A 15,428-nucleotide genomic window follows, 5' to 3' on the forward strand; every position below is an offset into this window, starting at 1 on the left:
ATTTAGCTTTGCCTGGATGAATAATTAGACTCTCATCCAAAGTGCCCTAATCTATCATCCTTTCCATAAGGATAACTAATAATATCGATCTATTAGCATGTATCCGATAGGTGCAGTCTACTTAGTCTATATTAATAGTACATATCTGAGTGTATATCGCTAAGCCTACATCTTTAGCATGTATCTAGATATATGGCATGTCTATAGCATATTGTATGCATGTCTATAGCATGTCTCATATATAGTGCAAGTCTGTAGTACATGAAGTACCTGTAGCTAGTATCACGGATATAAGCATGCGTCTTACAGCGTGGATCATAAAGTACACATCGGAAGCAACAAGCTCATATTGCGTTAATCCTGGTGCTTATCCAGATATGGTAAACATCCGTAGTTAATGTCGGAATACAAGTATAAGTTTATAGCGCCATCCACGTCCGTGATGCCATCTATAGCCTATATCTTATATAGTATGAATCTTATAGTACTAGCGTATCTAAAGTTCATATCTTCTTATACTGTCGTATAAATCGGTATTGTACATCTAATTCAGTGCACACATAGTTTATATCTAAATCTGGTAACTGGATGAACAGTCGGAATGCTGATCAGAGTGAATGTATTCCACAAAAACCATACCATCGTATAGAGAACTGAAAAAGAAACAGAAGCTACTAAACTTCAAGCTCTCGTTCACTTAGTAAAACTTAGCGGTATGGCCCTTTGAAAATCGGTCATTTGGAACATTTTCCGTCATTACTTATCCATATCACCCTCAATAGCCCCACTTTAAACATGCTCTATTCAATCAAAGTGCCCTCTACAGCTTTCACTACACATACATTCCACATTCATATAGTAATTTAAAAAGTTTTACTAGCAGCATCTGTTCAAAATTAACTATTTTCTAAAATTTCCCTTTTCTCAACAACATGCTACCTATGCAAATTTGATTTGTACCATCGTTGAAAGAACAAAAGCGGGATTCTAATTGGAACACAAAAACGGAAAATGGAGTTTGAAGTTTCAGTTGGCGATTTCTTTCTGGTGTATGTTGAGGTAGCCTTATGCGTTTGAAAATAGCGATTTCTCATCATCATTTCTGTAAATTGAGGTATCATGAATGGTAGTATTAGCAAATGATGGGGTTATAAAAGACCACAGTTTAAAAATCTTGAAGGAGAAACGCAATACTATGGCGCAAACTATACCATCTTAAAAGTACAAGGATATATTAATTAATAGTACTGAACGTAGTATCAAAAGGCTACGGGATGATGTTGTATATTTTGGTATCGTGAATTGAGAACTACAGCACAACGATAAGCTATAATACAACCAGAGTTAGTATGATCCAGGAAGTAATCTGTTACTCATGGTCAGCGGCATAACCTATGCGGAAACCCCTTAAAATACCGTGAGACATATAATGTAATGTAAATCTCTATTACGACAATTGATATGGCATATTTTACTGCACGCATACTAATAATGACTTTATTTCCTATGATGGCAGTTCATGAGCTTCTATACAAGAAAAAAGCGAAAGAAACCGGATAGAAAAGAGGGGGGGGGGGGAGAAATGAAAATCTCGAAAAGTCTAGCGAGACAAGTAACCCATCTCATCGTTATTATCTTTATTATCTCTACATTGGTTCATCACTACAATCCAAACAGATGTATTCCCCAAACAAACAAAACCCACATATGATCACATGAAGCCCAAGATGGAAAACATAGTATGTAAATTATATCAGTGTACATATATATATATATATTAAAAAAAAAGGTAAAAAAGATGACAAGAGATATATAGGAAATTTTTAAGCGTAAGGGTTAGCAGCAAAGACACGAATCAAGGGAGGTGTTCTGACCATTTCGATTGTAAGCATGACTCTGATCTTATCCAGAGCCTTGATTGTTTGAGATGATTGTTCTGAGCTATAGCCTGTGCTAGCAGATAAACGAGAGCTGATAATAGAAGCTCTCTTTGTTGCAGACTTTTTGCTGCCACCGTTAGGAGAAGACACGATACCAGCCTTGGCAGCTGCAAGAGCAATGGCTTCAAATTGCTTGTTGTTCTCTAAACTCAAATTACTGCTGCTGTTGGTGGAGCTAGTGGATGTGTTGGATTGAGATTGTTCAGGGTATGTCGATAATAATTCTTCTTCCTCGTATTCATCGTCTGAAAGACTCCATTGTTGTTGTAAGCCTGTGGAGGGGATGACACCTTGCTTCCAGAACATGGTTAAAGCACGATCCTGGGAATCGTATTGATGGCGCCACAAGGGTAAATTGGCTAAATGAATACGTCTTTCCATGCCGAACTCGGGCAAAGATACATCAAAGTAATCCTCCATGACAGCAATGACACGAGCCTCGCCGTAGACTGTAGTAGTAACTTGAGTGCCTGTAACGACAGCTTGGTGTTGGTTGACTTGAGGTAGCTGTGAGTCCTTGTGCACAAAATATAAAGCAAGTGATAGTAGTTTGCTTTGTTCACGGGCTGCTAAGCTGGCTTCTTTCTTTACATTGCAGTGTTGAGCAAGCTTTTGCACTGTATCACGGTCCAAGTAAAAGTGTTTGTCTACAAAAGGTGATATAATATAAGTTGGCTTAGAGGGGCTAAATTAAATCAAGGTACACCTACCACCAGTCAATGCAGATTCCAGTTGACGATGAACGACGATATCTGCATAGCGACGCAGAGGTGCAGTGAAATGAGTGAAGAGAGGAACTCCAGTAGCGAAATGAGAGTACTTGAGAATATCAAATGTACCCGTACAAAAGTATTTGGGTGGTTGCATTGTCTTGAGTACCAAAATAGACACTAGTTGGCGAAGTTCGTCATCTTGGATCTCTTGTACTGATTCTTGAATAGAGATGGCATTTGAAATGTTTAATTGAACACCTAAATAGCGCAAAGCATAATCCCTCAATTCATGCTATTAAGGAGGTTAGACCATAACCAGTGAAACTAAACCAACACCCTCTACTTACAATCTTTCTACTATTAGGTGGTGCTTGACGACGTAATAAAGCTTGTTCTGGGTATTGGCTTGAAATCTTTTGAGCAACGCATTTGTTGGCCATGAATAAGAACTCTTTTACGATTTTAACAATGTCAGGTCTTGAGTTTGAAATGGTCACTTGAGTAGGTTGATTGGGATCATCGAATGTAAGATTTTGTCTGGAGAGAGACATGGCATCTTTGGTATATCTTGCTTTGAAAAGACATTGGGCAATGCTGTACAACAGGCGAACGTCGTTGTCGATATCATTGTTCTCATCACCATCAATCATTCGTTGAGCATCTTCATATGTCAGTTGGGCGCTGGACCTGATTTTCCATAGTGGTTTAATTATAGATGTTAAACACGCTCTATATGGGCAACTTACTTGACAACCGTTTTTCCAAACCATGTATCCAACAACATACCGTCCGAGCTGAGCTTCCAGATGACAGAGAAAGCCGGTCTAGCAACATTGTATAAGCATACGCCTACCTCTTAGATCTGACAGATGGGTACTTACTTGAGTTCATTTAACGTGAAATTGGCAACATCTGATAATTCAGTGGGTAGCATGGGTACCTCCTTTTGGTCAAGAGTTACACGAACCGCTCTTGCTCTAGCCTCTTTGTCCAACGGTGAATGGGGTTTGATGAAATAAGAAATATCAGCTACATGGACACCCACTTCAAATGTGTCATCACCGAGACGAACAATAGATAAACCGTCTTCAAAGATTGTACTACCAGCAGGGTCAATCGTAATCATACGATGTTGGTCCACTGTCAAATCACGGCGACTGCCATCTTGAGGAGGCGTGAACTGGAACGGACTGGGAGGAACACACTCCATGACAGCATCAGTAAAAGGCACATCGGATACATTGTTGTCTGCAAGAATAGCCTTGATCTGCACATCCAAATCAGTGAGAATACCCAACTCTCTCTCCAAAGTACCAAAGGGATGCAATGAGGTGATGGGCCAACGCTTGATGGATCCAACAAAGAGACGATTCTTGTAACTCTCGTTATTCTCGATGAAATCTTGAGGTACTTGTTCGATAGGGATGGCGATCAAAGGCACACGCTTATCTGTAGCCTTGAACCAAACGATACGAGGCGCCTCCTTTTTACCACTCTCCTCTTCTTCTTGTTGTTGCAAGGCGGCTCTCTTGTTGTTGGGTCTCATTAACGTCAAGGTACCTGAAAAGACTTGATTTTGAGCTCTCTCCAAGATAGCGACGACTACACCGGCATATTTGGGCTTCACCGCATCGATCTCCTCGTCGCCACCAAATACAATTTCGTTCTCGTCCTCCTCATCGGGTAAACGAGTCTTGGCTTGACCATGATTTCTGGCAAGCTTGGCATCTTCCTTTTCCTGCTTCTCGCGGATCACTTTCTCAACATTGACCAGACGCACAGCCACCACATCGCCTTCCAATGCTCTGTTACGGTCGCGGGAGCCACAAATATAAATATCGCCGCCATCCAATTCATCGCAAGAAACGTATGCATCACTACGGTTTCGCTTGTTCACACGCAAGATACCACGTACCAATTGTCTCGCTCTGAACAGAGGTGTTAAAGCGGAGAAGGGCAAATGAGCAATGAACAGAGGTCGACGTTGGTGAGGATTAGCATCATCTCGGGAGAAATTGACACGAGTAGGTGTGAAGGGTACAAGAGAAAATGATGATCTGTTACTAGCATTTGCGTTGCTATTGATAGAAGCGTTGCCTAGTTGCAGATCAGTACACACGCTCATACATCATCCCTGAGCTATACATACTGTTTCTCCACTCATCAAAGTTGCGAGATGAGCGGCGATTCATGGATTTTCTGTTATCCGAATTACCACCTCCACTGCCACCGTTGAGCGATAAGCTCAAAGACTTACTGTTCATGGAAGTTCTCTTGTTGATGTTGCTGTGATCCATGACAAACGCTTCGCCATTTTCGTTCAGTACAGGCAGTTGCTGGAGCGAGGCACGCTTCTTGATGCTGTTGTTGGTATCGTCACGCCTGTTGAAGGTGCCCATCAGCTTAGCCTCGGCTTCGGCTAGAGCAGCTTCCCTTGACAAGAAAATATTTTCATCGCTGGTTCTTCTTTCCAATCTACTGCTGCTGGTAGTAGTAGCAGGCGTGGGCGAAATGATAGGAGGCAGTGTCTTGAGTGTGTTGATCATGTCTTGCAAATTGTCCACCGTCATTTCTTCCTTGAGGGTATGTAGCCCAACAAAACTTCTTCTGTTCTTGCTGCTGTTACTGTTGCTGTTGGCATTCAAGAGCGAGTTTGTGGATTTGGATGAGGATACTACGATCTCTGAATTCACAGTCGAGCGAGATCTCTGATGGCGGGGCGAGGGCATCATAGATACAGGCTGCCTGTTCCTATTGCTGTTATCCAGCTGATTGGCGCTCAAGCCGTGAAATGTACGGCGCTTGTCAGAGAAGCTTCTGGATGGCATCTAAAAACAGTGATCAGTTGGGTGCGTGCATTTTACATGTCTCTAAGCTGCCGTACCTCTGGCACATCAAACAAGCCTCTTGTGCTTTCAGGAGCAGATTGCTGTTCTAAAGTCTCATGATTCATTCTCTTCTTTGTTGTGGTTCAACGAGATGTTGGAAAGGAAAGAATGGAAAGGAGGGAAAAAAGGGTAAAGAGGATGAAAGAGAAAAAAGAAAAAAAAAAAAAAAAATAGCTGTTGTGCTATGTTGTAATTTTGGTGGTTTGTTGTTCATTTATTTGAGTTTGTGCTTGTTTTGTACACCAGATTCGTCTTTTTGGGTTTGCTCTACAACATCTCATTCGCCATGCAATAACAAGGGAGTCTTAATGTCGTGTTACACTTTATCAGTTTTGCCACCTTTTGGCCCTTTTTCATCGCCTTGCAACTGTGTTTTGAAACCATGTCTCCGATGCAAATCAACATGTATCAAATAGATGCGATTTCTGGAGCGACAGGATGCCAGGGAGAAGGAGCAGTGAGATGGAGCAGGTCATTTAAGGTTTAAACAAGGCTTGTACTGTATATCCATCTGTGTATATTCTACATCCAACAGGAAAAGTTTAAATCTGCACATCTCCGAACAAAGGGGGGTAGGGGGGGGGCTAAGATGTTGTTTGATTTGAGCGAAAACGATGGGTTTATGAGCTGGCCCTATATACAATCATTGGCTTTGTACAATAGATTACATGGTGCATCAAGTGCAACATCAAAGCGCTGCATGGTTGAGTGTGCTCATTTGCATCTTTGTAGAACAAAAGTGGATAGATAATTAGATGGTGATACAAAATGAAATTGGCATTGCTTTTAGTTCAAATTTGATTTTAGGTTTCCTGCCGACACTTTATACTTGGTGAGACAATACGTGGTAATGATCATTGTTCGATTGCACTAAAATCGCAATATGAGCCGAGCCATTTCCTTTTGTTGCTGTGAAAAAGATCAAATATAGAGTGCTTGATATTTGGGTGTGATGGGATGCGGATCATTGACACATTTTGCAGGCACAGGCTTACAGTGCCAAATGGAACCAGCCATCACGTTGAGCCAAGCTTAGCCTCTTTCTGTACTATATTCTTACTCGTTTGGCCAGGACTTTTATCGTTCAAACCATAAACGACCTTACTTGAAATCATGCCTTCTCAGTATTTTTGTGATTAAGGTTCATGTACCTGACTACAACCGTTCGGAATGAAGAAGTAAGCAATTTCACGTGCGTTCCTATTTGACATTTGACACTGCCCATTCGTCTGTTTGCTGATATATCGATCGATAACCTGCTGAGCCTTGCACATTGGATATGTCTTGTATTCATAATAGGCTCTTGGAAATGTTGTATATTCAAATCTTTAGTGATGAGCAAGCCGACTTGATGGAATGAACGCTCTACCACAACGTATATGTCATGCTTGAACATGAAAGAGGTGCTCAGATGAATAGTAGACGTATACCTATCCGCAATTCCAGGAGCATGCCTTCAGGAGCAATCGACATGCTGGTTTTGGCATGTCAATGTGTCAACTGCTGATACATTTGCAACTTGAATATCTGCGGCTGTATCTCAGGTCACTCTCCAGTCAATTCCTACGGTTTACTCGTGAGTGGAGGTACAGCAATGAAGCTTCCACTATATCTCGAGTCTCGACATGTGCGGCAGTTTACATGGACGTGATCCCATGTCGATTTGTGCCTCGGAATCTGTTAGGAAATCATGGAAACGCCTTCATAAAGGCCCCTTATTTGAACGCTTCTAGTCTACATTACACAGAGAATGTTGACATGGATCAAGCACACTACGAATTCGAATAGACCTTGATCGACAACACACCCATTGCTGATCCAATGTGACAGCCAGAAAACGCGTTGTGAATTTTTTTTGTGACCAAACTATCGATTGATAATTTTTTTTCTACAACTCGCGTTCTCCCCCCCTTCTTTCTCATTTTGTTTAGTAGCAGACAAGCAGCCAACCTTTTTTCAACAATGACAGACCTTGCTAGCGACCAAAACATGAGCGGCATTCTTGACTCTCAAGCCATCCCTTTGGCCTCTGACATCCCAACACCTGCACCTGCCACCCAAATGGACATTGACGACACTCAGGTATCTCGCCCTGCTCCTCGCAGACCTCCAGGGGGATATGACGTAGAAAACATCCCTCGAGTCGTCGATGAGGCTGCCATGGCAGTAATGGAAGCATTTGAAAAGTTTTTGGAAACGTAAGTCGGGTGGATCTATAACCAGATGTCAGATTGGATCAATCAGCTAACACACTAAGCAGATTTAAAGATGATCAATCTTCGTTTGTCGCAAACAGCACATCCAGCTGGTTTGGCTATCCTTACATGATGCAGTTGGAGAACTTCAAGTATTCAGAAATCGACACCATCTTTGTAGATTTCGCTCACATTCAAGTGACTGAAGAGAATTTGGCAAGTGCCATCAAGGAACAGTATTATCGGTGAGTAAAGCAGTGGCAGTGTAGATGTGATGGGTGAAACTCACGCACAATACGCATAGTTTCCTTCCCTATCTTCGCCGTGCAGTTCACAACACAGTGCGCACTCATTTCCCAGACAGTCTCTATGTCAACGAACCTACGTTGAGCCCTGTTCAAGGCGGCACCTTTAGAGATTTCACGGTAGCATTTTATGGTTTTGAAAAACCCGACAGAGTGCGCCAGTTAAAGACCGAGAAGATTGGCCATCTCTTGAGTGTTAGCGGTACCGTCACTCGCACGACTGAAGTGCGTCCCGAACTGGTGTATGCCTCCTTCACCTGTAACGAATGTGGCAAAGTGATCAACGATGTGGAACAAGAATTTAGATACACTGAACCCACCATGTGTCAAGCCACCACCTGTTACAACCGTAGTCATTGGACCCTCAACGTCGAACAATCCAAGTTTGTGGATTGGCAGCGTATTAGAATTCAAGAGAATGCCAACGAAATTCCGACTGGTAGTATGCCTAGAAGTATGGATGTCATTGTGCGTAACGAGATGGTGGAAAGAGCCAAGGCTGGCGACAAGTGTGTGTTTACGGGTACCTTGATTGTTGTGCCTGATGTCTCTGCTTTCAGAACCCCTGGTACCTCTGTTGAAACCCAAAGAGATACCACTGTGCGCTCAAGAGAAGGCATTGCCAACGAAGGTGTTACTGGTTTGAAATCATTGGGTGTGCGTGATTTGACTTACAAGCTCTCCTTCTTGGCTTGTATGGTTCAGCCTGCTACTCACAACAAGGCAACGGGTTCAAATCTTCACGGTGAAGACACTACAGACGAGGATCAACGAGATGTCTACTCTGACTTTTCTCAAAAGGAAATTGAAGATTTGCATGCCATGGTGAATCTGAGATCTGCCGTGTACGGTAAGCTAGTCAACAGTATTGCACCTACTGTGTTTGGCCATGATACGGTCAAGAAGGGCATTTTGTTGCAGTTGATGGGTGGTGTGCACAAGGTGACCCCTGAAGGCATGAATCTTCGTGGTGATATCAATGTGTGTATCGTCGGTGATCCATCCACCAGTAAATCTCAGTTCCTCAAATACGTCTGCAGTATTATGCCTAGAGCTGTCTATACATCTGGTAAAGCTTCCAGTGCTGCTGGTTTAACTGCCTCTGTGATCAAGGATGAAGAAACGGGTGAATTTTCCATTGAAGCTGGTGCTCTCATGTTGGCTGATAATGTAAGTGGCCTTGTGGGAGGGTACATGGCAAAGGTGATACTTATCAGTTGTTTTAGGGCATTTGTGCTATTGATGAATTTGATAAAATGGATGTCAAGGATCAAGTCGCTATTCACGAAGCCATGGAGCAGCAAACCATTTCTATTGCTAAAGCTGGTATTCAAGCCAGTTTGAATGCTCGTACCAGTATCCTCGCTGCTGCCAATCCCGTCAGTGGCCGTTACAACAAGAAGTTGACCCTGAAACAAAATATCAACATGTCAGCACCTATCATGTCTCGTTTTGATTTGTTCTTTGTCGTGTTGGATGAATGTAACGATGTAACAGATTATAACATTGGTCGCCACATTGTCAACACACATCGTCTCAGAGATGATTTCATGCAACCTGAATTCACCACAGAACAGATTCAAAACTACATTCGTTACGCAAGAACTTTCAAGCCAAAGGTGAATACGATGTTTTAAGGGGGGGAGGGGAAGGGGATAAAGAGCTGCAACTGGAGAAAGATATGTTGAATCTAATGAAACAAAATATGAGCGGCTGTACTAACTTGACAAAAATGCCTCATACAGATGACGCCCGCAGCAGCCTCTAAATTAGCAGATTGTTACAGAGAATTAAGACAAGGTGATTCACAAGGCATTGGCAGAAACTCATATCGTATCACAGTCAGACAACTGGAAAGTATGATCCGTTTATCTGAAGCCATTGCTAGAGTGAATTGTCGTGAAGAGGTACGTCAAGACATTTGCCCAGGACCATACACACGATCTAAGATGCATGGAATTTTTAATTTAGATTACGGAAGCCTATGTAGCCGAAGCGTTCAATTTACTCCAAAAGTCCATTATTCGTGTAGAAGAAGACGATGTGGACATTGATGATAATTTGGACGATGAAAACGATGAAGTAATGACCAGTGCAGAAGCATTAGGTGGCATGTCATTGGATGATTCTGCTGCTGCTGCTGCTGCTGCTACACAAGACGAAGAGGCTGGAAATAGCTCAAGTGCACCCAGTGGAAAGATCTCCATTACATATGAGAAGTTTGAACAAATTAAACTCATGTTAGCGCACAAACTTCGCTTGGTCCAACAATCATCAGAAGAAGGTATGCACGCATTTTTCAGGAGGTGTTTGAGGGCCTTGTTATACTCACTCATTGTTGCAATGTATATGTAGATCCTGGAATGCGTCGTAGTGAACTAATAATGTGGTATCTTGAACAACGTGAGGCTGATATCAGTGAAGAAGACCTTGACTATGAGAATTTGCTCATCACCAAGATTATCAAAAAGCTGCTCAAGACTGTAAGTTCACGTTGTAGTTGGTAGCATGGTAATATAACACTAACGCACTCTTTTTATGCAGGATGAAACGCTGATCGAAATTAGACAAGAAGATGGTGAAGATGACTCCAACGATCCCATCATCATGCTTCATCCCAACTGTGTCCTTGCTGATGAAGAATAATGTTGCCTTGTACTCATTTCTCCCCTCTCACTCCTACTCCTCTGCCTCCCTCCCCTTGCTTTTTTCCATCCCTCCAACAAGCCGCCCCTTCTTTATCTATCATTATTTTCTATTTTTTTGTTTCTACTATTACTATATTACCGCGAATCAGGTGTAAATATTATTAATTTCTGCATTTCCAAAGGGGGGGGGGAAGGATCAAGGGATGACAAAGAACATTGTCAGTTAGTTAGCAATAAACATTTTTATTATAATTTATACAATATCAACGTCAAATTCTTGTAGGGGATCATGGTATGAGAGAATCCCTTTGCAAAAAAAAAAAAAATACAAGACAAGCCATGTCCAAAAGGTATAAATACAAAGACATCTTTGACCAATTCCAGTTTTTTTTCATTATCCTCATCTAATAAGATATCTTCTTATCACAGCTCTTCTCTTCTCTCAATCTCTCAACTCTATTCTTTGAACACTTTACTCTACTAAAAATGGTCCGTGCTACTATCTTCGTTTCTGCTCTCTTCGCTTTGGCTGCCACTGTTTCTGCCATCCCTCGTCCTGACGGTACCTTGGTTGATATTGACTCTGGTGATCATATCGGTACTGGTGACCTCAACTTTGACAATGCCTTGCAAAACGTTGTCAATGCCAACAATCTCCGAGTCCAAGATGTCGGTTATGATATCAATGCCTTGTCTGATGACTATGATGGCGCCCACTCTGGTAACAGGGGCTCTGACTGCGGTCACCACCACCACCACCACCGCGGTGGTCTTCTCCACGGTCTCCTCAAGCGTGGAGAAGCTCCTGCTGGCACTGTCAGAATCGCTAGAAAGAACAAGGGCAAGAAGATGATGAACAACAAGTCCAAGAAGGCTGCTGCTGCTGCTGCTGCTGCTGTCAAGATGGCTTAAATATCTGTGCATTAAATTCATACTTTCTCAGAGCATTTATAATTCATAGTATATTTTTCATTCTTACACATATTCTTTTTATAATCGTCATATCTACATGATCATCTCCTACTATCAACATTTAAACATAAACAAATTTTTCTAATTATCATTAATAAAATCACTTTATATCAAAGCTATACATTTTATTTTGTTCAAGTGGATGCTATTTCAGGATTATAAGGGATGTATGCGATAGCTAGTAATGTCTAATGTTATTTTGGATAAATACTGGTAGATAGAGTGATCGTCCTATAACCGTTGATTGCAGTACAATTGATGTTTTGATGCATGTTGGAGTGATGCCAACAACTTGACATAGCTAGCAACTTGAGGGGGGGGGGGGTAATGTACTCTCTTTCTTAATGGTAGGCTGCATTATCTCTACCTTAATTTCCTTGAGTTCCAGTAACGGATGACCTCCACAGCATTCATTGTACGAGGGATCTTTAAGACGGCATTTTTCTTTTGAATGTGATTGATGGCGGCATATATGCGATCGATGTCAGTCTTGAAAGGCTTCATTGCAGTTGAGCCGCTAGAATCCCTCAAATCAATCTCTTCGATAGTGGAATATTTGAGTGTGAGGTGCTCCACAAGATCCACATTAGAAACATTGTAAAGAGTCAATTTTTTTTACACCTTTCAACATTTACTTCTATCCAAGCGTGTTGCTCTTCTATTGGTATAATATCATTCCACATTTTGATTCGCAACTGTTGAATCTGTTTACCGTCTCGCAATAGTCTTTCCAATTCTGACATGGTGTACTCGTTTCCCAAAAAGAAAAAAGAGCTACACTGTTCAACTGATCCGCAAATTGGAGGACATTCGTCTTTTCTGTTGTATTTAATGTACTAGCCGATCTATCTCGCTACATTCCATCTCATGGTCGTCCTGAGGGCTCTCGCCAAAGACATTTTAGATTAGATATTATATCATTTTGGTATATCAAGTAGGTTTTAAACAATTTATTATTAGTTAGTAAAAGAAAAGTTATACAGTATCAGAGCCAGGAGGAGGAGAGGAAGCATCTCCCTCAGCACCCCTTTTGCTTACGCTGATATCAAACGAAGCTTATTATTGAGAAGATGTGAAAGAGAATTCAAGATTTATACAGCATCTGTACACCACAATCTTTATTTTATCATAGCAGAATTGCAATATCATTTGCTGCTGCTGATGCTCTTAATAAGATGGCGACATAAAGCTGGCCATTAGTAAATACAAGACCTGTGCAAGATCTACAGCGATTTTTTTTTGAGATATTGCCATTGCAAAAAAAAAACACACTTTTATAGGGAAAGCTCCCAAAAAAGTATTCGGGCTAGTTAATTGTCCTTTCAACTCCATTGTCCCCGTTTTATCAGCATTACAATCATCATTGCCATCATCAGAAAGGCATTTAGGTCAGCCAACAGCAGCACCACCGCCAAAACGATTCAAACTCAGTTTTTTTTTTTCTGTTCAAGATTGGACAGATCTAGTCTTTTTTCGACTTCTTTAATCTATTTTGTGAGATCCGACTATATAAACTGTGATGATCACCCTACGCTTCCTAATACATTCTTGAAGTACTTTTCAAGGCACTTCCAATGGTGCTAACTGTAATAAGTGTTTTGACTGAAATTATTGAGCAATTTGGTAAAATATGAAATAAGGTTTTCAGCGAAAATATAGAAATTTTGCATATGAAAACCTCATAAAACTGGTTCCAGAAGTTGCTTTGGATCAAGAGAAACATTTTGGTTCAATACATACCATAGCAAAAGTCTTCATTTTCAAGGTCAAAAACGCGATCGTTTGATTTTCGATGAAAATCATGAGGGGTACCTCATGCTTTTTGATCGATTTTTGGCCATGTTTTTTTGGGTCTTCAAAAAGTTAAGCAAAGGTGTCAAGAAGTTACTACTACTCAAGTACAATTGTTTGGCGTTATTCCGGTGGCTCAGAAAGGTCTACATGTCAAGATATGAAGGCTTGAAAACTGTCCAATTTGGCTGTATTTTTGCTTTATGGCTTTTATTTGCACGGCATGAATCACATCTTTGGTAGCTAAAGTCTTCTGGAAGGGCAGTTCTGCAGCCCGCGCAACTTCTAATTCGAACAGGAGTCATATTGGTTTCGGTAAAGCTGATTCATGTAAATTTTGATGCGATATATTGCTGGTAAGCTTATTAACAATGGAAATGAAAACTCGAATTTGCTGCTTGAACACTATGGTTTTACATCTTTGCTTCGCTGCGATCAAGCCCTCATATAGATCAATGTTACCAAGTATTGGATTCAATACCTGATTACCATAACTTTGCACGTTTGATTCGATACGGTAAACCCTCTCTATAAACCAATGCTATCAAGTGTTGAATCAGATGCATTATTATGGTCTTGGAGATAATAAAGTCGCATTCTTCTTAGCTCTGATATGAAAGCGGCATGTGCTCTCAGTGATCTTGTATATATGCTATAGATATACAGTATAATGATGGTTTATAGTGAGATTGCACGCAAACTTGATTTAAAAGCGAGAAAAGCATTGGCGAACACATCAAAGAATCTTTGATGAAAACTAAGCGTGAGCAACTTGTATTCCGTTTCTAATGTATTGTCAATGTCTGTTATCCATTCGAAAAGGCCTCTTCCATTTTTCCAGCAACGCTTCTAATATTTGGGTTAAATATTAGACGCAGTAAACGTTACATGTTTGCTACTGATTTGATTCCAATGATGAATTGAAGTATAAATAAAGTATCAAGTTGCATTTATATATGTCTTTTGATAAACGTGCATAAAAAGCCTGTGCTCGTTCATTTAATGCCCAGCTGTTTTTTTTTTCTGGTAAGCATTTTAGGTCTGCCAGGTGATCCCAACGTTTGCAGACCAATCTACACTGAGCCAGATCAACTACTACATCTACGTTTTCAAGGATCTTACAAAGAACTTGGCTTGAAATCGAGCTTATGGTAGGCACTGCTAGAAAAACAGACGAATTGAGCTAACGCTTCGGTTGGATCATTGGAACCGATGATTCAGTGATAAATCAATCTATGGGTTAGTTGAGCGACCTGAATGGCTCAATCGAAAACACACTTCACTAATCTAGAAGCCCTTCTGATACATCCAGGGCAACCACCTAATTTTAGCGGATTCCAACATCCAAATGACCAAGCGCTCCTTTTGCCCTCCTTTTTGGGATGACCTATGTAATTTCAGTTAGTTTCCCTTTGCATAACATGATGGAACATCTACATGTACATATTTTTCAAAAAGTAAAAATGAAAACAACTAAGCAGACAAGGCATTGCACTTGCTTTTACTAAATATATCCTTGAATAAATGACTACATTGATGCAGTATCCTGCTTTTCAGTTTCTTGTTGCTAGAAAGTCATTTTAAAAACAGGGCTCAATCACACTGACTCTCCTTTCATGCTCTGTGGATTTCCCTGTTTTTTTATTGATCTATTTAATAATCTGTCTATAGAGTGTAATAAGAGAGAAATAGCAAAAGATACACACAAGCATGGCTACACATGGGAGGTTGCATGAAACGAAATCAATAGAGTTGGTGACTCGGCCTAAATGCATATATAGTAAAGCTCGCATTCCGCCATGGCATATTTCATATAAACACAACATGTCGTACCTTGTATTTATAGAAACTGGAGTAGCAGCACACCCCAAGAAAGAAAGACATAAAATTTCCATTTCCATGTGTTGAATTCTACTTTTGAAATAATGAAATCATGATTTCATTTGATTTGTTTCATGCTGATTTGAATAGCATCT

At 40.8% G+C, this 15,428-nt stretch overlaps 3 protein-coding genes across 3 annotated transcripts; 2 read left to right on the top strand and 1 right to left on the bottom strand.

Annotated features, from left to right (window-relative positions):
• Positions 1 to 1,823: 1,823 nt before the first annotated feature.
• Positions 1,824 to 5,606, bottom strand: DPH2 (Diphthamide biosynthesis protein 2; the record flags this gene model as incomplete). Its single annotated transcript, XM_064821316.1, has 7 exons — positions 1,824 to 2,587; positions 2,651 to 2,945; positions 3,001 to 3,340; positions 3,400 to 3,477; positions 3,535 to 4,750; positions 4,803 to 5,481; positions 5,538 to 5,606. The coding sequence occupies 7 exons, from the start codon at positions 5,604 to 5,606 to the stop codon at positions 1,824 to 1,826; spliced, it is 3,441 nt and encodes a 1,146-aa protein (XP_064681002.1).
• Positions 5,607 to 7,503: 1,897 nt separating this feature from the next.
• On the top strand, positions 7,504 to 10,687 carry ATC70_001930 (Homeodomain-like protein; the record flags this gene model as incomplete). The annotated part of the gene is made up of 8 exons (XM_064821317.1): positions 7,504 to 7,739; positions 7,802 to 7,981; positions 8,041 to 9,211; positions 9,268 to 9,660; positions 9,787 to 9,948; positions 10,013 to 10,325; positions 10,397 to 10,524; positions 10,586 to 10,687. The coding sequence occupies 8 exons, from the start codon at positions 7,504 to 7,506 to the stop codon at positions 10,685 to 10,687; spliced, it is 2,685 nt and encodes an 894-aa protein (XP_064681003.1).
• Positions 10,688 to 11,175: 488 nt separating this feature from the next.
• On the top strand, positions 11,176 to 11,601 carry DIS3 (exosome catalytic subunit dis3; the record flags this gene model as incomplete). Its single annotated transcript, XM_064821318.1, has 1 exon — positions 11,176 to 11,601. One exon carries the CDS (start codon positions 11,176 to 11,178, stop codon positions 11,599 to 11,601), a length of 426 nt encoding a protein of 141 aa, XP_064681004.1.
• Positions 11,602 to 15,428: the final 3,827 nt, after the last annotated feature.

The sequence above is a fragment of the Mucor velutinosus genome (assembly GCF_035048745.1).
Source record: "Mucor velutinosus strain NIH1002 chromosome Unknown tig00000093, whole genome shotgun sequence".
NCBI lineage: Eukaryota > Fungi > Mucoromycota > Mucoromycetes > Mucorales > Mucoraceae > Mucor > Mucor velutinosus.